This window comes from Diabrotica virgifera, chromosome 3 (assembly GCF_917563875.1).
Source record: "Diabrotica virgifera virgifera chromosome 3, PGI_DIABVI_V3a".
NCBI classification, from domain to species: Eukaryota; Metazoa; Arthropoda; class Insecta; order Coleoptera; family Chrysomelidae; genus Diabrotica; species Diabrotica virgifera.
In genome coordinates this window covers 111,020,470-111,042,724 of record NC_065445.1, presented here as the reverse complement: position 1 = coordinate 111,042,724, position 22,255 = coordinate 111,020,470, and the positions used below count along the sequence as shown (strand labels likewise).

At 32.5% G+C, this 22,255-nt stretch overlaps 2 protein-coding genes across 3 annotated transcripts; both read left to right on the top strand.

The window, feature by feature from the left end:
* The first annotated feature begins 6,270 nt into the window (after window positions 1-6,270).
* Window positions 6,271-21,299, top strand: LOC114332126 (uncharacterized). The gene is made up of 2 exons (XM_050646846.1): window positions 6,271-6,609; window positions 21,064-21,299. The coding sequence occupies exons 1-2, from the start codon at window positions 6,466-6,468 to the stop codon at window positions 21,199-21,201; spliced, it is 282 nt and encodes a 93-aa protein (XP_050502803.1). The 5' UTR covers window positions 6,271-6,465; the 3' UTR covers window positions 21,202-21,299.
* On the top strand, window positions 12,857-20,565 carry LOC126882042 (uncharacterized). 2 transcript variants are annotated; one of them, XM_050646845.1, is made up of 3 exons: window positions 12,857-13,577; window positions 13,801-13,926; window positions 13,978-20,565. In XM_050646845.1, the coding sequence occupies exon 3, from the start codon at window positions 14,869-14,871 to the stop codon at window positions 15,688-15,690; it is 822 nt and encodes a 273-aa protein (XP_050502802.1). In that variant the 5' UTR covers window positions 12,857-13,577; window positions 13,801-13,926; window positions 13,978-14,868; the 3' UTR covers window positions 15,691-20,565. The 2 variants fall into 2 exon arrangements, with proteins under 2 accessions (XP_050502802.1, XP_050502801.1); XM_050646844.1 differs by having other exon boundaries at window positions 13,801-20,565.
* Window positions 21,300-22,255: the final 956 nt, after the last annotated feature.

Sequence of the window (22,255 nt, the reverse complement as noted above, 5' to 3'; positions counted from 1 at the left end):
AGCTCTTTCTATTCTCGCCTTAATTTCTGTGCCCTGTTCCCATTTTGCATTTACGTTGGTGCCCAGGTACCTATATATAAGATTCTACGTAGTCAAAAAGTATATGTTGTTTATCCGTAACTGCCGAGCAGGTTGTTGCTTTTTGCTATCAGCAACCATTTTGTCTTCTTGAAGTTGAGGCTTAGACCGTATTCATCACTAACTGAATTAACCCTTTCCATTGCCTGTTGTAATTCATCTATGCTACTTAGAGGAGTGCAATTAGAACGAAAACATGCATTGTTTCGGAAAAATTCAAACAAACTTATATTTTTCTAAAACTTTTTTTGTTAATTTATATAAATGTTAAAGTAAAAAGTTCTACTCGCAGATTTGGCCGCTAATTGTTTATTAATTGTTTAAACAATAACAATTATTTTGTATAAATAATTTTAAAAATATCGTTCAATTCATCATTTTACTTTGATCAAATATGTTTCTATTTTGTTTTTGATTATGCTGAATCCGAATATGGCATTGCAATTTGAAAATTCTAATACATAAGCTCTTATACAGTGTATCTGCGTAGCTAGGAACCGCATGGAAAACTTTTTTATTATCAATTTTACGAAAAAAAAAATATTCTTAATAAAATGCTCTGGATAGTCAAAAATCTAGTAAAACTCAACCATCAGATATAAAATTGTCTCAATTTTATATGAGTCAAAAATATGAATTTCGTTAAAAAGTAAAGTACCTTTATATTCCAGTATATCAAAAATGCTATTATGAAAAGTTGTTTGAAATTAGAAACTATGTCTAAATATACAATTAGATCATTCTAATCGAAAAAAAAAATCAATTTTTTCTCAAATTACGGATACCTACTTATCATCATTTTATTACAATTATGATAACTATTTTATTATCACTTATACGAAAAAAGTTATTCTTCACAAAATGCTCTCCCTGGTCTAAAATCTAAGATACATCTAAGATATATCAAACTTTTTTTAATTTTATATGAGGTATGTAAAAAATATGAATTTTTCTTAAGAGTTAAGTGCCTTTATTATTCACAATATTTTAATTAGAAGGATGTAATTGAACACTAAAACAATGTTTTTAATTCCAAACAACTTTTCTTAATAACAATTTTCGATACTGTGAAATGTAAAGATACTTTACTCTTGAGTGAAATTCATATTTTTTTTACATACCTCGTATAACATTAATTAAATTTGATATTTGATGATTGCATCTTAGATTATATACGATGCAGAGTATTTTATAAAGAATAACTTTTTTTCGTAAAACTGGTAATAAAAAATTTATCAATAGGTTCCAAGTTACGCAGACATACTGTATGAGTTAAAAAAAAATTGCTGAACATTTATTATTGTTGAAGCTTGTTATTAAATGTATTTTAGGTAAGTTTTACAGAAAAAAGTTTTGATCACTTTGTATAAACATTTTTTTAGCTGGTAATTTTCGGTTTTTGTATTACATTTTTGTTATCTTTCTTAATTTTCTTAAAAAGAAATAGTTTATTTCATTTCTAAAGTAAAATAATTTAGTGCATTTTAAATATTACATCCTAAGCTTTAAAAAAGCACTTATAGAACTGTAATAGATCTGTTCAAACTTGAGTAATACCGTCTTAAAGTGGTGGTCAGAGGCGTAGCTACCGCCGTATCAGCCGTATCAATTATACGGGGCCACCGACATTCAGAGGCCCCAGCGCGGCATGTCGAAACAAAATTTAATTAAAAAAATTGAACAAAATATTCTATAATTATTTCACTATTAAAACGCTTTGAAACAGTGTATATTGTTTGGATATCGACATTTTCGTGTAATGGATTCTGTATCTATATATTATAAACTATGTTTATGTACACGTACATATCTATTTTCTGCCTTTCGCCGTTCTATAACAACAGAGCTTTTTTTATTTTCAAGCTACTTTTTATTGTCTATTCACCGTTGGCTGTGTGTGAGACATTGTATAATGTATATTGCCAAATTGCAATATTTGTAATCGCTTTACCTTTGAATATTTGAAACATTGAAACACTGTGTATTGTTTGCGTATATTTTCGTGTAATCTGTTCTTTATCTATAAATTGTATTTAGGTACAGTCGGAAAAATGAAATAATACCCATGAACGATCACATCAATCACTTATTTTGTATTTGCTGTGGTTTTCTATAAATAACAAACGTTTGTTATAGAAAAAGACAGCAAATACAAAATAAGTGATTGTTGTGATCGTTCATGGGTATTCTTTCATTTTTCCGACTGTATACCTATTTGCCGGTCGCTTGCCGTTAAAGAACACAACTTCTTTGTTTACGCTCATTTTATCATTTTCACTGTCCATTCATCCTTGGCTTGAAAAAATTGAATCTGGTTTAAAATAATGAGCTTGAACAATTCAAATTTATTTTTCGACTTTGGTTTATTAGAGTTTATTAGGTTTATTATGATTATCTATATTTGGGTGTTTGAGTTATCTATGTTTGGGTATTAGGTATTAGGGGAGCCCAAGCGAGGATTTTTGCAGTTACCAAAGCTTGTACCCTGTAAATGTACCCCTACCATATATTGGATCTTAACACAGGGGAGTTCGTTAAGGGTTGCCCGAAAAAAATCTATACTTAGAAAAAGTCGAAATCGTTAGATTAAGGTAAGTTAAGTACATGCAGAACAGTGTATATTTAAAAAATCTGACGGTTTGAGCTGGGCTTAAGGAAATGGGTGAGTCAAAAAGTTTCACAAGAAAAAAGCGAATATTTCGAGAAATAAACGTCAGATAGCAAAAATTAAAAAATACTTGTTTAATATTTTTCAAAAATCTATCGAATGATACTAAACACGACCCGCCACGGAGATGGGTGGGGGTAAATTTAAAATTGTAAATGGGAACCCCGCGATATTTCGCGAAAGGAACATCAGATCAAAAAACTGCAAAATACTCGTATTTAATATTTTTGAAAAAGCTATCAAATGACACCAAATACGACTCCCTACGGAGTTGGGGTGGGGTGTTACTTTAAAATCTTAAATAGAAGCCCCCATTTTTTGTTGCAGATTTGGATTCCTTACGTAACAATAAGAAACTTTTATTCGAGACATGTTTTCGAATTATAGATGGCGCTATAATAGGAAATACGATTGTTGGAAATGGAAAATTAAATTAAAAAATGGAACGTCCCCACTTAAATGGAAAATTTTACTTAACTTTCTTTGGTTTAGGACCTATTAATCTTCACAACCCAATAGGTCGCCATAACGCTCGAGTAACTGCAAATTTAGCATAGTGCCCTCCCCTATATTATGTAATTTGCAATTTATTTAAATTTTGCAATATACAGGGTGTTTCATTAATACTTGGAAATAATTAAACTGTAGATTCCTGGGCTCAAAATATTAAGATTTAACCCAAATCACCTAGTTCGAAAATGCTTCCTAAAGGAGCTAGAGCTCCTTGAAGAAGGCATCTTGTACCTAATTAGTTTTTTAAATACCTCCAGAACGCTATTTATAGAAACGGAAACTGGTACACCTATTTATCTTCCAGAGATAAATTGCGAATTTCTAGTACCTGTTCTACCTATTCTATTCTAGACAAGCGTTTTTGCTTCTTTTGTTGAACATTTTTTTAGCACTATGCCATATCAGTGGTGAAAAAGGGCCCCCGTGACAAACTTTGATATGGGGCCCCTGTGGAACTAGCTACGCCACTGGTGGTGGTAATTCTATAAAACTACGAAGATTTCAAAAATTACATTTTTTGAGACGTAATATCATTTGAATTCATTTTTTTTTTAATGAAACATCATTTAAGATGCTTGAAAGGTAAGTTGTGCAAAATTGAGAGTTTTATAAGAAAAATTGTATTAGTTACACATTTTTAAACCATTTTTAAACAAAAATCATATAAGGCTCACATTCCGCCCACACCCTACTTATGCCCATACATTTTATTTCTTTCTATTATAACCATAAGATAACTTAATTATTCTTCTTTCATGTTCAATTTGTAAAATTTCATTTGATCCATTAGTTAAAGAATTACATTAAAATAACTCCACCGTGCACTTCGCCGTACGTTAGTTTACAGTGCGCCAATTTGTGTGAGAAGGGTGACTTTAGCGTTATAAATAAAAAATTATGGAAGATACAGATTTAATTTTAGAAAATTCTTTATATAAGGTTTTTTTTGTAAAATTTTCTGAATTTTTCAATGGTCAAGTCAGTTTTTTTCTACAATGTATATTTTCGGAGTTATTTCAAAAACATCGAATTTCGTAGTTCATTTGTTTAATAAAAAATGAAGCACCCACTTCTCGAGTAGAACTTTTTGATTATGTTGATATGATTTTTTCCGAAGTGAAAATCTATATGCGCTATCTACATTTACAAAAATATCATATAAGTTAAATTACTATAAGTATATAATATAGCAGTCCGAGATATTAGCATACTATAAAATAGGTTGTTTTTACAACAGGTAGGTACATAAATTAAATTAAATTCTCTTTTCGCATTTCTAGTTTTTTATAAAATTATGGAAATAAAGCCAAGGCAAGATTCAATAATTATTTAAGCAGAGGCTACAAATATTTTGAGCCGGGCTAATATGTCCTAATTGTCTATTTGTTTATTAAAATAATTTTATCGGTTTTCTAAAATTATATTGTTCCTTTTATTTATTTTCCTTAAGAGGCAACATCAGCGCGCGGAAAAAGTGTTCCAAGATTGCAGCATTAATTTTGAATATATTGTTATGTAGAGATATTTGGCACACATTATATTCGTAATATAGCAAAGAAAGGCGGTACAGAGCAGAATTTGAGAAATTAGGCAGTAATGTTAGTATGTGGAAATTACCCTATAATTAAATATCTATATCTAATATAAAAAAAACGAATCGCTGTATTGTCATTAAGAACAAAAAATACACTTTCTTTAAATAAACCTTTTTTATCTCGTTCCTAGGTTTTGTGTCACAATGAAATATGGAATTAGTAAAAATCGACTAGGGGAATGGGGGGCATGACGGGGTCTCGAGGTAAGACGGGGTACCGCACACAAACAAGAAACTACACGTTGTTGAATAGCATGCAGTAACTCAATAGGAAGAGTCATTCGACTAACGGTCCCTGCAAGAGAAACCGTGAATGAAAGTGCACGCGTTTTTTGTTTACAAACGGAAAACTGTTTTAGCGATCCGTTGATCTAATTTTGTGCAAGGACAACCATCGTTATTTTAAGGTAATTATGATCACCTCATTAATGTCTTTGTTATCGTTGTTTACTAGTATTCTTATTTTGATAATGGCATATTGTTTGTGTGAATACGTTAAACATTTAATTAGTGAATTTTTTTTTGTTCAAAGTTACCTTTTGAGGCAAGATGGGGTATTGGGTTGCGGGGTATGATGGGACATTGGTGGTAAGTCTGGGTTAATTTAAATTTCTTAATAAATAACATTGGATTATTATTTTAGACAATACCATGGTACGTACTTACAAGAAAAAAAACAAAAAGAGGAGAGTGGTCGAGAGATGCTATGAAAACAGCCATAGATAAAGTGACATCGTCAGAACCCTGGGTAGGCTGCCAGATCTGTGGATGTTGAGCTCACAATGCTTGTGCTAGGGTGGATAATGAAGATCTGGAGCAAATACACATTTTTGTTTGTTTTGTGAGAATTGATTAGCATCACCATCATGCCCCAATTCCATTACCCCATCATACCCCATAGTATGGGGCAAGATGGTTTTTCATAATGTTCTTATTAATGGCTAATTGTTGAAAAATGTGATAGGTTGATTTTCCAAAGATTGTACCAAATCATAGTTAGATTAATGACGTAACGTGTCATCAATTAGTAATAGTAATAAACGTAGTAATTATGTTGTATTTTTGTTATTTTCCTTAGCTACCCCATCATACCCCCCTTCCACTACCTATCTCTTTTTTTATAACAAGAAACCGAACTTGACTGACTTGGCACCATTTAGCGCGCCTATGAGTATAATATTAATTATTGTGATCACAATATTGTGCCTTCATTTTTGATAGTATTTTTGGCAGTACTGTCGTACTGCCGACGCACTGTTGCTGCAATTGCAATAAAAAATTATTGATGACGCGCTGATGTAGGCACTTAATATGTATGTGAGTTGGTGTGTATATGAATAGGATCGTATACGATTTGGTGCGTATGCGTTTTGGGTGTATGGGAGTTGGGATTCAATGAGTTGGGTACGACCCATCAAATGACGTTTTAAATTTGTCAGGGTTATCCATAACTTAACCTATTAAATTTTATTTTTAAGTTTATAAAAAGATGTAATTTTTATTGAATTTAAATGGTCAGTATGTAATAATTTAATATTTTTATGGTAGTGCACAGTTTTACCTCGCCTATCAATTTCCCTTCTCATTACCCCAAAAATGTTTATTTGCTGGGATGTTATTTAGATTCAGGCACAATCAGTCCAACCAAATAGTATTATTATGCATTTTGGTACTAGCAGGAGGTCTAATCTTTGGGTTAAAGCTGCTTTACCTACGACACCAAAAGAATGTGAGGTTACATGATTATGGCAAGCAAGTAAGTAATTTCTAATTATTTTCCTGCACATAATAATAATTGTAATCTTTGGTTTAAAACATTAATGACATAGTATAGGATTGGAAAACTAAAAACCCATAATTATATTGAGTGACATGTATTCTTCTTTAGGCGCTGTGCCATATCGTCCCTTAGCTAACAACACGGCATAAGTCATTTTTACCAACTTTACAGGAGACGAAAAAACTACTTTTTGAAACACCGCCTAAGTTAAAAAAAATAGCATTAGTAAACACCACTTAAGTTATTTTATAATCATTTCTTTCTATATTAATATGCGTAAATGAATATATTACTTTATTATATAGCAATATAGCTTACCTCTTAATCTTCTATAAGAACTTCTTGGATACTAGACTTTTCGGCAGTAAAACTCACGTACAAACATAATAATCCCAGAGCGACTTGTGCGGTGTTGACCATGATACAGGTGTTGACGACTTGCGCAGTGTCACTACTTTTTGAATTACGGCATCTGATTGACTGAAATCTAAATCATGTGACAAATAAATGGTTAGATGCACAATGATCAGATCTATCCAATGGTATTAAAATCTGAAAACCGTTAATCTTCGACTTGAGCGGTGTTGTAAGCTAAGGGACGATATAGATGTTGGCCATCATCATGTTCACAATTTCCTGAAACCATTCTCTATCGGCTGATGTGCAAAATAATTCTTCTATTGCGGAACCACACCACTGTCTAATATTACGTAACCATGAAATTTTCTTTTGACCAATCCATCTCTTTTCCTTCACTTTCCTTGTATTATAAGGTGAAGTAGATGGTATTTAGGTTCTCTAATCATATAGCCGAAGTATTCTGTTTCTCTCCTCTTTATGAAGTTTATGAACAGACATTTGGAATTAATCATTTGAAGAACATCTTCATTGGAAGTATGAGAAAACCAAGATATCATTGGGATCCATCAATAGCACAACAATTCAAATTGTTCTAATTTGGTTAGCATTGTGTTTTTTAACATCCATGTCTCACAACCATATACTCCATCTAATTTACTTACTGTTGCATGTCATCCATGACATAGCCCATGACATCATATGATACCAACACGAAATATTTAGGCGGTAGGTGTGTTCTTTTTTAGAATCACTTTGCTGAGTACACCAGCATTATAGCCACTAGACATATTTTTTTATATACGCATAGAAATAATATTTAAAGATTTTTATTAATGTTAACTTAAAGAAATACACAATATGTTTCATTTAATTTGTATAAATGGATTATAAAGCGTTTTTATGAAGCACATTTCTTCGTAATACACTGTAACTGGTGATATTTTGGCATGAATTGGTAACATTTATTTGACAGTTGCGGTGATGACACTTCATATTTGTTTATATTCTTTACTGTAAGTATTTGTTTCATTATTAGTCTTTACTGCAAATTATTCGACTTGACTCATTACAGAGTCGTCGTCAACATAAAGATCTTTGCTTTTTATATAATAATTCATGGTCATAAATTCTGTATCTCACTCTTAAATAAAATTGGTCTACATGTACCTTCAAGAACCACCCGTTCTGTGACCACCTTCCACGAAGTCATTAACCGTACAAACTATGATTCAAGTTCCTATCTCTGTAAAACTATTAAATTAGCAAACACATTATTATCTCCTCATATTAATTTCTTTATGAACGACTTTACTGCGTTTTCCACACAATTACATTTATATTTAACTTAATATGTATATATTGTAATATGTATATATTGTAATATGTATATATTTTGTACTTATTATTATGTTTTTGAACTTAACATGTATATTTTGTAATGGGGGTAATCCCGTAAATAAATAAATAAATTAATGTTCTAATTTCAAGACTGATTTGTCAATTACTATTATTGTCTTTGTTCTAAGATAAGTTGTATTTGTCAATTGCAAAATGTTTTAGATATTCAGATTTTTTACTTTATATTATAGGAGTAGCTCTCAATTGTTAAATGAGAGCAAGTAATTTTATTTTTTTGTTGTTGTTTATTATGTATTTACCAATTTTGTACCTACTAGTACTAGATCTTATTTTGAATTGTTTTTATAATTTGTGTGACATTTTAATTGTATCTATCATGTACTAATGGACTTCGGTCAGTCAATAAATAATAAATAAATAAAAAAATTATATTTACTGTTTTTATTATGTACTTTAACGTAAGATTATAACTTAATTCTTGTTTTCTATTTCTAAAGTTTTTATTTATTTACATTGAATATTAATTTGTTTTGCTGTAAATCCACTTCCGCAAAAATTGTGTGATGTATTTGATTTAAAATGAATTCAAGAATTTTTTGTAATTGGGCAACAATGTCAACTTAGATCTCTAACGTAGATAATGACATGCAACGGTAAGTAAATTAGATGGACTGTACAATTTCATAACCACACATAACACTTCAAGACTCAGGACCTTCTTGTGAATATTCATCTACAGGTTTTTGTTATATAAAACGGGTTTCCAGGTCATAAAAATATCGAGGGGTTCGAGCGAAAACCCGATAAATACCAAAATTATGAAATCCGGTATTTTTATTTCTGCTGTAGTAAAAACACGTCTCCTACCACTGGTAAATGTTATTATTTGATATTAACATTTTTAAGCACAATAACTAATAAAAACCAAACATGGTAAAAACCGTTAACTCATATTTTTAAATAACACCAACCCGATATATATTACTGATTGTAAACATATTTATAATATGAGAATCCGGTAGAATAATTTATCTTCTTTTTCCTGTATAAAGTTACTAATTTTATTAGAAATATTTCTAAGTTAAAAACTGATAATTAATTTTATCGGAGATGAAGATTACAAAATTGTTCGTTTTGACAAAATATATTCATGCGAAACCCCGATAAAGAAATTTAGACTTAGACTATGATAGTTTATTAAATTTCAGCACACTTTTTTCCTGCGAAAACCCAGTAAATGTCCCAGTCAATGGCGTAAATTGACAATTGAATATTACGAAAACAAAAAAGCGGTTAGAATGGGGCCCATATTTATAATGAAAAACAAACTCAGAGCTTCCAAGGTATCACAGCAAATCAATTGTAGTAAATTTAAATTTAAGTGTAAAGTTGTCTGAAGACTATTGAAACTCTATAGAAATTACTGGAGTCTAGTACCTAGTAGTAGTCTAGTCTAGAAAAATTTTTATTTTGTACAAGATAACTGTCAAACTAATTAGGACTGGACTTGTCCCTAAAACTTCCCAAAGAAAGGAACGAACATTTATATAGTAAGAAATGTTTCTTTCCACTAGCTTACCATGAATGAATTCCAGTGTGTCAAAAGTTTTTTTAAAAAACGCTGTGTATATTTTCAGATGATATAATAAATACTGTATTTCTACAGTGATTCTACTGCTGGATGGTATTCTAAAGAAGACAACAGCGGAAAACGGTAACCAGTTAATAAAAATATCAGAAGATATTGGTTTGAATTAAAAAAAAAAAAACTCCTACTCTACGTCCTAAAAGGCTAAAACAAATTTCATCCCAAAAAGCAACCATAGACTTACCAACTCCGGGCAATTTACCAAAGTTATATAAAAGTACCTTTCCAATACGTGAAGCAAAGAAAACGGATTCGATAAAGATGTGCCAAGAAAATATTTTCCAGAAGAGGTGCATGCTTGAATAACAGATTTAAAAACCGGTAATTATATCGTAGATCGAATTCCGACGTAACGATGTGAGAAGAATAGGAAGAAGACACCTTCTACCTTTTAATTTTCTAAAAAGAATGCAGATTAATTTATTTTTGTTGGAATAATAGGTATACAATTAACTTTTATTTTATAATTAAAAAAATTCAAAATAAAAACCAATGAAGTCAAATGTTATACTCATTCAACGAGGTAAAACCCGATAAATATCACGTTTTATTTTTTTCTGTGAATACGTTTTTACAAATTAAACTTAAAACAAATTATTCTAACTAAATATTAAATTCTCTGCCATTTGGCTATTACAAATATTTGATAAAACTTCCTATGACGATTTTAAATCTTCAAACTTCCTAAAATCTTTAATCGCGATTATCTCTAAACAATGGTTTTGTTAGTTATCGGGTTTTTTTTCGCTCGAACCCCTCGATATGTGATATTTCGATCCTGGTTATTATCTCTTTGTCATAGTCACAATTTACATTTAACCAGCTGCCAAGATATTTGAAATGGTTTACCTATTCTCTCTCCTCTCCATTACCCCATTCACTGATTCACTGCCTATCGAAGAGGATGGAACTCGGCTAGGAGAAATTCTGTTAAACGGCATTTGACTGAAGTAACCATATCATGCACTGGCGCCTTTTCGGCAGCGAATAGGTTAAGAGAAGGCAGACCTTGATCTATATTAATCTTTTCTAACTGCCATCCACTTTGTCTTTGAAATGTTGATTCTAAGCAGTGGCGGCTCGTGATTTTCACAATAGGGGAGGCTATACCCAACTTTAAAATATCTAGACAAATTTGCACTAGCAAAAAAATGCGCCAAAAAAATGTAATGTAAGGCCCCATTTTTTGACCATTTTTTATTTACATTTCATAATATCATCATAATTCATAATATCATATCATTTTAAAAATAATTAGTCTAATTGTAAAAGTTTAATACCAAAGTTTGTGTCGTTTATTTGTTAACAATTCCATCTTTGTAAGTAGATATGCATATCAAAATAAATACAGATTTGAAGTTTTGCAGTCCATACAGGTTGAAGGTTCACATTTTTTAAGATACACAACTGAATTTTTTTTAATTCCAAACGCGGTCTACTGAGAATCCAAAAACATGATAAATTACCGATATTTTGCTTTGCGTTACAAATATCGGAAAAAGTTATTTGAACAAGTTGTTCCAAATATTATTCAAACCCCAAATACCAAATTTCATAACAAAATTCGCACTTTTAGTTTTTTCATTATTTTTAGTCAGGACCTTAAAATTCGTTGTCCCGAGATGCACACAACGGCAACGGAGCCGAGAAGCTAGTTAGCCTCCGTTGGTAAATCTCCGGGCAGCGTGTGATGGCACCGTAGATGCCACTATTAGGAGATCGCGTCTCCTTAAACGCCCGCTGCGCTGTCCGTAGCAACGGAGGCTGGCCGGCTTCTCGGATCCGTTCATGCATCTCGGGATAACCCAGGGTCCTGCCTACAATAATAATAAAAAAACTGAGACGCAATCATGCGTTCTAATGCTAATGCTCCGTGCGTATGGATATTTAGTGATAATATGGAATTTACACGTTGTATAATAGTGAGAGTGCTTGTTGTTTTTCGCGATTCAAGATAAACAAAACAGTTTAGTATGTGTAAAAAATTTATGGGGAGGCTAAGCCTCCCTTGCCTCCTCTGACGAGCCGCCACTGATTTTAAGGCCTCCGATAACTGGCTTCACAGACTAGGTTTACTAATGTCTGGAGATCTTATAAATTTACTAATGTCCAGAGTAACAATCAGGTAAAATTCTAGCTAATCTTTTGAGGGCCAGTGCCGGTTTATCCACTGGGCGCATGGGGCGGGCGCCCAGGGCCCGGGCACCGGAGGGGTCCGGAAGGGCCCGTTCCTTTTAATTATAAAAAATTAAAGTCGCTAAATAATCTACATATTTTCCGAAAATGATCTCATACGCAGATACGCTAATACACTGCAAACGCCTATGTTCTATTGTTACATCTCTTCATGCCTATACACAGTGGCGTAGCCTAGCCCCACAGGGGCCCCATGTCAATATTTGTGGCGGGGCCCTTTTCCAAAAACTGCGGAAAGTTGTCAGAAGGATGTCTCGAATTGTAGTGAATTTTGCATGTGAAACCAGACCAGCTTGGTTGAAGTAACTATAGTATTTTTACTACAAAAGCGATATTACGTAGGTCAAAATTTTTGACGTAAGAGAACTGTCAAAACATTAGAATGTGACTTATCATTATTGCCATGTTTATTATAAACATGGCACATGACTTTCCATTATGGCCATGTTTATAATAAACATGGCAATAATGAGTCACATTCTAATGTTTTGACAGTTCTCTTATGTCAAAAATTTTGACCTACGTAATATCGCTTTTGTAGTAAAAATACTTTATAATAAACATGGCAATAATGAAAAGTCACATTCTAATGTTTTGACAGTTCTCTTACGTCAAAAATTTTGACCTACGTAATATCGCTTTTGTAGTAAAAATACTATAGTTATTTCAGAACTGTTCAAAGTATCTACACGTTTTTTTTTCGTATGTGGTTTTTCGGCTTCTCCTCAAAGGTGGAATTTACTGCAAGAAAGCGGCTAATGTGTAAAAAAATTAATTGAAACTAGATGGTCCGCCTGATTTGACGCTGTAAATGCATTATTTAAAAACTGCGGATCCATCAAACATATTTTTTCCAGTTAAGCAATAATAGAGATGAAAAATCAGCAAATAGAAGTGAAGCCAAGCCGCACTGTACAATAAAATGGATACCTTTGAGACAGCTCTATTGACACTGATTTAGGCAAGAATTTTGGAACGAGTGAATGCAACAAGCAAAACGTTAGAAACTGTGGACTTAAACGTAGAATGTGTCAATTGGGTCAGAATTAATGGCATCTCTTTTGAGCTTTGTTGGAGACGTAAGAAATAAGTTTAGCGAAATTAAACAAGAAGCGAAAACTTTCTTTTGCGAAGGCGAGGATATCTCAAACATCTACTAGGGGAACTGCGGGTATTACCGCCCAGCGGCAAATACCGCCCACTCTATAAAATATCTTAAATATAGAGAAATAGTAACTTTGGCAACATCGAAATGACGCCACGATACTACTGAGAGAACCGTGCAACAAGGTCGCCGGCCATAAGCATATTTAGTTGTTTCAGAGAAGTCAACGTGTTTTGTGTGGTGCCACTATAATTTTTAGGAGCTCGAAAATAATTTGTGAGTAACTTATTTTTATACTTAATTTATTGATTTTTTTATTAATTAGTAACCGGTCCTCTTATATATATGAATCGAAACAGTTTCTTTCAATATTTTGAGAAATAACGATTAACAATTGTTTTGTTTGAAATATGGCGATGGCGGGTAATTTCGCCCAACTTGGGCGGCATTACCCTCCAGTGGGCGGTATTATACATTGATTTATACATTTTTAATTTAGGATAAAGAATGCCAAAGACAATGATGAATTCGCGGAAAAAGGCAACATGGAGCGCAGAACAGCTTCAGGAAGCTATAAATGCAGTTAGAAGCGGAAAGGGGAAAAGGCAAAGTGCAAGAGAGTTTGGTAATATATGATCTTTATTTTTTAATCCATTTTCTAATGTTCTTTTTTCAGGTATCCCATATTCTACATTAAAAGATAGGTTAAATACAAACAATGCTTGTGCAGCACAACTAGGTCGTCATCCTATATTTTCCACTGAACAAGAAAAGCGAGTGGCTGATCGCTGCATCTATTTGGCAAAGATGTTCTATGGTCTAACGGCCACTGATTTACGAAAAATCGTCTACGAGTTTGCGGTTAAAAATAATATCAAACACTGCTTCAACGATGACAAAAAAATGGCCGGTAAAGACTGGCTTCAAGCTTTCTTAAAACGGCATCCAAATCTTAGTTTGAGGAAACCCGAGGCAACCAGTTTAGGGAGAATTTCGGGTTTTAATGCTGAAAGTGTAGGCCTTTTTTTTTCAAAAATTTAAATATAGTTTTAACAAAATATAACTTTCAAGCCTGCCGCATATTTAATGTTGACGAGACAGGCATTACCACGGTGCAGGTTCCATCCAAAATTGTAGCTCCAAAAGGTGTCAAACAACTGGGAAAAGCTGTAAGTTGGGAGAGAGGTCGAAATATAACTCTGTGCTGCTCAGTAAGTGCATCAGGGATATATATACCTCCGATGTTTATTTATCCTAGAATCCGAATGTCGGAACAGCTTAAACGCAATGGACCGGTAGGTGCCATATATGAATGCTCGGCCAAAGGCTGGATGACTGTAGAATTATTCTTGATTTGGCTTAAACATTTTAATAAACACGCATCTACTTCGAACGACAACCCAGCATTGCTGTTGCTAGATAATCACAGCAGCCATTGTTCTTTAGCTGCTTATGAATTTTGCCGTGAAAATGGGATCATTATGTTATCGTTTCCGCCCCACACGTCCAATAAGCTACAGCCACTAGATTTGACATTTTTTTGGGCCGCTAAAATCTGCCTATTCAAATGAATGTTCACAAAAAAATAACACCATTTGATGTATCTGAAATTTTGAATCGAGCATTCGTTCGTGTAGCTACCATGGAAAAAGCTCAAAAAGGCTTTGAAATAAGCGGTATTGTTCCATATAGACCAAATATTTTCACGGACGAAGATTTTTTGCCTTCTACCCTTTCTAATATTCCCGCTGTTGAACTACAACTTCCTGAAACTGAACTTACTCCCTGTACCTCTGAAACAAATCGAGTGCCTTCAAAAGATGCAGTCTTGGAAACAAATGAACCTAATGTTATTCCAAGTACATCAAAAGCCAACGAAGCTCATGCAGATGTCACTCCTTCAACATCAAAATCAGGAATTACAAATGAAAGACAAGGAGATATATCGATTGAAGAAATGACACCGTTGTGTGTCATAACTGAAAATAAATTAAAAAAGAGGGGTAGAAAATTAGACATTTCAAAGATTTTGACGGCAACTCCAGAAAAAATAGAACTGGAGCAAAAAGAAAATAGAAAAATACAAAAGAAAGAAAAGCAAAAACTTTCAAAAAATGTAAAACACGTTAATAAAAAAATTAAACGTGTTACGAGGAAAGTCTTCGATGATAGTTCTTCAAGCGGTTCATCCCTACACGATGAAATGGAGATTTGCAATGACCACAGTTCCGATGATCCCAGCAGCGACGTAGAAGAAGAGTGCATCTATTGTGGCGAATATGGAAAATCGGAAATGTGGTACAGATGCGGAGTTTGCCATAAATGGGCGCATAAAGAATGTAGTGGTTACGATAATCACAAAAGTTTTATATGCGATTATTGCAAATAGAGTGTAGTTTGAAATGTTTTTTTACTTAAGTATTTTTTTGAATGTTTTTTTATATAAAAAATATATATATGTTGTTTGTGCGTAAATAATTATGCGTTTGATTTTTATACAATGTAAACCCTGGGCGGTATTATACCATCAGTGGGCGCTATTACCCGCATAGTCTGATAATTCCGCCCAAGTGTAGGTTTGTGAAAATAAATGTCATACTCCGCAAAATAAAATAAATGAATACTTTAAGGCTTAAATAATTAGAAGTAGATAAAATGACTGTATTTTGACAGTTGATATTTTTTATCAAGACCTGTAGTTTTTGAATAATTCAGTAAATTGCTTAAGTGGGCAGCAATACCCGCACTTCCCCTATACAACTGACCTTCAAAGAATAAAGAAAATAGAAACATTTTTCGAAGAAGCAGGTGAAAGTCAAATAATTTTAAAGGGACAAGAGATATTCAGAATTGAAGTATTTAATGTTATATGCGACAGTATTACTCAAGATCTTTTAAAGAGAATTGAATGCTACAAGGATGTAACATCAGCTTTTAGATGTTCTTTTACGCTAGATAAAGAAGAAGTCAAGACGTTAATTAATACTTTATGCGAGAAATATAAAAAAGATGTTGATGAAACCAGAGAGAACTTGCATATTGAAATTACCCATTTTGTAACTTTATGCCAAAATTTAAATAAACATACATTTTATGAAAAATTTGATGTCATCCAGGATGTAAAGGCAACTTTTCCCAATATTTTAAAATAAAAACATATTTAAGGTCAAATTTCTGTTTCTGATTTATGTTTTTAAATGTATTTTTTGGATTATTTTTTATAATAATACTCTCCCGTTTTATACCACTGACGCGGCTTTGGGATTATAGCAGGATAGTCTGCTATATCTAGGGCCTACGGTATACAAGGAGGGTAACAGGGCCAGTGCTACGTTTCAACCGCCTATTATTACCCCTGGTTTTACCCAAGGTACCTACTCACTTTATTCAGGCTGAGTCGACCTGAGACCTATAGACATTTTAAAAATGTCTAGTTGTTCTTGCCGACGCTGGGATTTGAACCCCGTCCTACCAGCACGCGAGTCAAGCATACTACCGCCTGAGATACGCCGACCCGGGATTATTTTTTACGTTTGCTATTCTTCTTGCTTGTTTAAAAAAATATTTTATGGCTTTTACAATAAACCTTTATAGTTAATGCATGTTTTCTTGTTAAAAAAGTGACAACGAATAGCAATGAATGGGGCCCCTAAACCTCCAGCGCCCAGGGTCCGAAGTTAGGTTAAACCGGCACTGTTGATGGCTCTACATAAATTAGCCCTTTTGCTGCAGATGACTTTGAAAGATGTCATTTGGTTCTTAAGTAAGAGGCAGATGAAGTCTTTCGGCACTTTGTTGGTTGAAAAAACATCTTCCCTCTCTTCATCTCGTCTCTTTAATATGGTCATCAATATACTATCTTTATTTCAATTGACATATGCAAAAAGTATTGTTCTGTTCAAAGGTGCCCTATACAATCATTCTAAAATGAATTCATATTGAAGAAATTATTTCCACAGTTGAAGTTGCCCTCCGAACAAAAATTTGGATTTGGAATACATAGATCTCTGATAAGAAGCCTTCCACAGAGAATGAGGAACGTCATTAGAGACAGCAGTGTTAATATCAGATACTAAAATGTTCAATTTGTCCTTGAAATTCCATATTTTTCATAGATAGATAGATAGATAGATAGATAGATAGATAGATAGATAGATAGAAATAATGTATTCGTTTAGAAGTTTATACAATGTATACAATATTACACAAATTTATCTGACTAGTTAAAAAAAATATATGTTATACAAATGTATACACACATTAAAAGTTAAGTACATTAAGAATTTAAAAATTCTTCAATACTGTAAAAAGCATGGCTAACTAGAAATGTTTTTGATTTTGTTCAAAGCAGTTAATAGTGCCAAGATGCATCTTATGTGTCACCGACATGTCACTGAACTTATTAAAACATTTGATCCCAATGTAGCTAGGAGCATGCTGTGCGACTCCTAGGCGGGAAAAAGGCTGATGTATGTTATCCTTTAGGCGTGTGTTATGTGGATGTAGATCAGCGTTAGGAATGTTTGCTCATGTTTTTTTATATACATTATTAATTGTAAAATATATAGGCTAGGAAGAGTTAAGATGTTAGCTTTTATAAATAGTGGCTTACATGATGTAGTTGGTGATACTTTAAACATAGTTCGTAGTATTTTTTTTTCGAGATATAAAAGCTCTATTCATATATGGACATGAGCCCCAAAATATTAAGCAGTACTGAAGGACTGACTGCACCAAGCCATAGTACATTAGTTTTAATATATGGAAGGATACAGTATCCCTTATATTTCTAATTACATATAACAACGACTACTTAGCGTCGAGGTTACTTTATCTATGTGATCTTCCCAACTTAGATTTGGATCTAGGATCAGTCCTAAAAATTTTATTACTTTAGCATTTTGAATGGACTTGTGATCAATATATAGATAAGGATCATAGTCAGGGGCTATATTCTTTGGTAAAAATCTCATGAAACTAGTTTTTGTTATATTTAATTTAAGGCCGTTGCCTTTGCAATACTTACTAAATTCCTGAGATGCTGTATTGTCCTTGCTAACAAGCTGATCAAATTGATGATGTAATATAATGAAGTTTGTATCATCTGCATATTCAATAATTTGATTAGGAGTAGTGCAAACTTGGTTGATATCGTTGATAAAAACAATAAAGAAGAGAGGACCAAGAACCGAACCTTGTGGTATTCCCATGGAAGAATTCATTGGGTCTGATAGTGTACCATCTAATATTATTGTTTGCAAACGATTTGACAAATATGATCTTACCCAGTCATGTGTTATACCTGGAACTCCCATGCCTTCCATAGATTTTTATTTTTCATTTGTTGAATAATAATTGTTATTTTAATTTTCTTGGTCTGTTGATTTTTCATTTTACTGGAATAAATCCATTTCTGGCATTTCCAAGAAAATTTAGGAGATACAACTTCTAGACCTATACTCTAGACTTTATACATTTATGGGATACTTTTTCGACAAGTGTATTTTCATTCCTGATACCCCTTTGTACTGAGAAAAAGTGAACAACTTACTCAAGGACCAATTGTGATCTCACCAATTGAACAGTTGAACAAGAAATGAATTTTCTAAAGACAAAATCAAAAAGGTTATTAGTCGTAAAAATTACAACTGCCCTAGGAATTAGGGCTACTATATTAAATTGTAACGACTGAAATATTTTTAAATATATTTAGGGAAAATTTTATGGGTTTAGTATATATACCCTCCCATTATTTATAATAATTCTTTTTTCAATTAAAGAAGTTTGCAATAGTAAATTTATTTGACCTGTTAATAGTGTGAGGAAGGAATTTTTGTTGTAGGTTTCTGACTATGAATCTGTCAAAATATTCCCAAGGGAATGAACTACGTATTAGTCTAAGAGCTAGTGAAGCCTCCGACTAACGGTCTTCCTGTAAGGCTAGAAATTTGTATAGTGATAATTTGTAGCACACCAAGGCTAAAAACCATGACCTGGCAGGCATCAGCCCTGCACTTGTATCTACCAGATGAATCGAAAAGTGCATAGTTTAGGGGAAAAATAAACTTTCTCCTGTAAAGTTTAAATTTAAGTATGTGTTTGAGTTAGTCATTTAGAAGAAATGTGTACAATGACAGGCGATTCTGAAGAGCATAAGACCTTGCCAGGCGAGGGGAAAGATTAGGGGTTTTTCCTAAAATTATTTTTTTTGCATCGAACAAAGTTTTTTTTAGGTTTTTTGAATCATTCCAAACAGAAAAGGTCTTTAGTGACTTTTCTCTTAGGTTAATAGTTTTTGTTATGTAAGCGAATAAAAAATTTGAAAATTGCGAAATCGGCCATTTTTAACCCTAAATCGGACATTTAACTAAAAATTTCAATGTTGCCAAGGTAGGTAGATATTCTTTAAACATTGATTGATGAAATTGAGAAGAGTTTTTTGCAATACAATATCGAAAACCCCTTTGTTTTTTAATTGCTAATCAAGCGGGCACGACACTGTAGTATAAATGAGGACGTTTGAGTTTGCATAAATTCATTATCTCGAGAATGGGCAAATTTGAAGAGAAATCCTCAGACAGGTTGATTTTTATTTTTAAATTTAAGCTTTTTGGCATATGTATATATAATATTAGTGACGTCATCCACCTGGGCGTGATGACTTAATCGATGATTTTTTTAAATGAGAGTATGGATTGTGTGATAGCTCATTTGAAAGTTTATTTAATTCTCTATTCAGTAATATAAACCTTAACATAATTATTTATACAGGGTATACAAAAATTTTTTTTCTTCTGTTTATGTATTATGTTAATGTTTATATTACTGAATATAAAATTAAATAACCTTTCAAATGTGCTATCACACAACCCCTACTCTCATTAAAAAATCATCGATTACGTCATCACGCCCAGATGGATGACGTCACTAGTATTATATATATTGCAAAAAGTCTTAATTTAAGAATAAAAATCGACCTGTCTGAGGATTTCTCTTCAAATTTGCCCTTTCTCGAGATAATAAATTTATGCAAACTCAAACGTCCTCACTTATACTACAGTGTCGCGCCCGCTTGATTAGCGATTAAAAAACAAAGGGGTTTTCGATATTGTATTGCAAAAAACTCTTCGGGATTTCATCAATCAATGTTTAAAGAATATCTACCTACCTTGGCAACGTTGAAATTTGTAGTTAAATATCCGATTTAGGGTTAAAAATGGCCGATTTCGCAATTTTCAAAATTTTCAATCGCTTATATAAGAAAAACTATTAACCTAAGAGAAAAATCACTAAAGACCTTTTCTGTTTGGAATTATTCAAAAAACCTAAAAAAACTTTGTTCGATGCAAAAAATAATAATTTTAGGAAAAACCCTTAATTTTTCCCCTCGCCTGGCAAGGCAAGGTCTTATGCTCTTCAGAATCGCCTGTCATTGTACACATTTCTTCTAAATAGCTTACTCAAACACACTTAAATTTAAACTTTACAGGAGAAAGTTTATTTTCCCCTAAACTGTGCACTTTTCGATTCACCTGGTAGATACACGTGCAGGGCTGATGCCCGCCAAGTCATGATTTTTGGCCTTGGTGTGCTATGAATTATCACATCACTATACAAATTTCTAGCCTTACAGGAAGACCGTTAGTAGGAGGGTTCACTAGCTCTTAGACTATATAGCCAATTTATGGATTTTAAATGATTTTTTATATTTTATTATACCCCTAGCTGTATATATTGTATAAATATATTATATACTTTTTAGATTCAGAATGTAATGGAAAATACCAATTCCGTAGAAGAAACGGCAAAGCAGACATCCTTGCTAATAAATAAACTTCAAGATATAGTTCAACTTCAAAATAAAGCTAAACACAATAAACGAAGAATATTGCCAAAGTAGTCACAATGTTACCATATAAATCGTATATATTTTATTTATAGTAAATGTAATATATTTATGAAATGCTTCGATTTTTGAAAAAATCATAATTATTTGAATTTCCTGTATTTTAATTTAAAGACCTTAATAATTTCATAATTTTTTTTGGTATTAGGGAGGATTCCCACACAGCAAAAATTATTAATTATATTCTTTAGATAGAAGGATTTAACAAGGACTAAACTCTTCTCGACCAGGGTCGATCAGGGCCATTTTTTTGACAACACTATACTAAATTTACAATAAAGATGCAGTAGAAATAAACAAACCAAGACACGTTAAATGCTACTAGGAGCACTCCAGAATCATAATTTACAATGTATAAACTTTGAAAATCATGATTTGGGATTTACAATGTATATTGTAAATTATGATTCAGGAGTGCTCCTAGTAGCATTTAACGTGTCTTAGTTTGTTTATTTCTACTGCATCTTGATTATAAATTTAGTATAGGTAGACCTCGGTTAGTGCAGTTACAAACATTTAGGAAAAACATAAGGAGTAAAATAAATCTAGGAGCTACTGAATATAGAGGAGCTACTATAATAGAATTTTCGCGATAATTGGTGGTTGAAACAAGAATATTGCGATACTTTAAAAAATATAGTCATATGTCCTATACTTAAATTCAACAAAAATCAAGAACTTCCATCATCTTATAGGCCCATCTCCTTATTATCATGTGTAACAAAATCTTTTAAAAGACTAATAAAATTGAGAGTAACATCTTTTAGAAAGTAAAGCAGTTTTTTCCCTATTCACAGTATGGATTTCGTAGAGGTCGAGGCACAATTGATGCTCTCGTACATTTAGTTTCGGACATTCAACTCTGCTTCTCAAAAAACGAATTTATGCTCTGTTTGTTTATAGATTTAAAGGATGCGTATGACGTGGTTGATTTGGATATATTATATTCAAAAATGGTGGCATGTGGTATCGATAAAAGATTATCTGTAAATATATTAAATTTGTATGTGAACAGAAAAATATGTTTACGTGACCATAATAATGTATT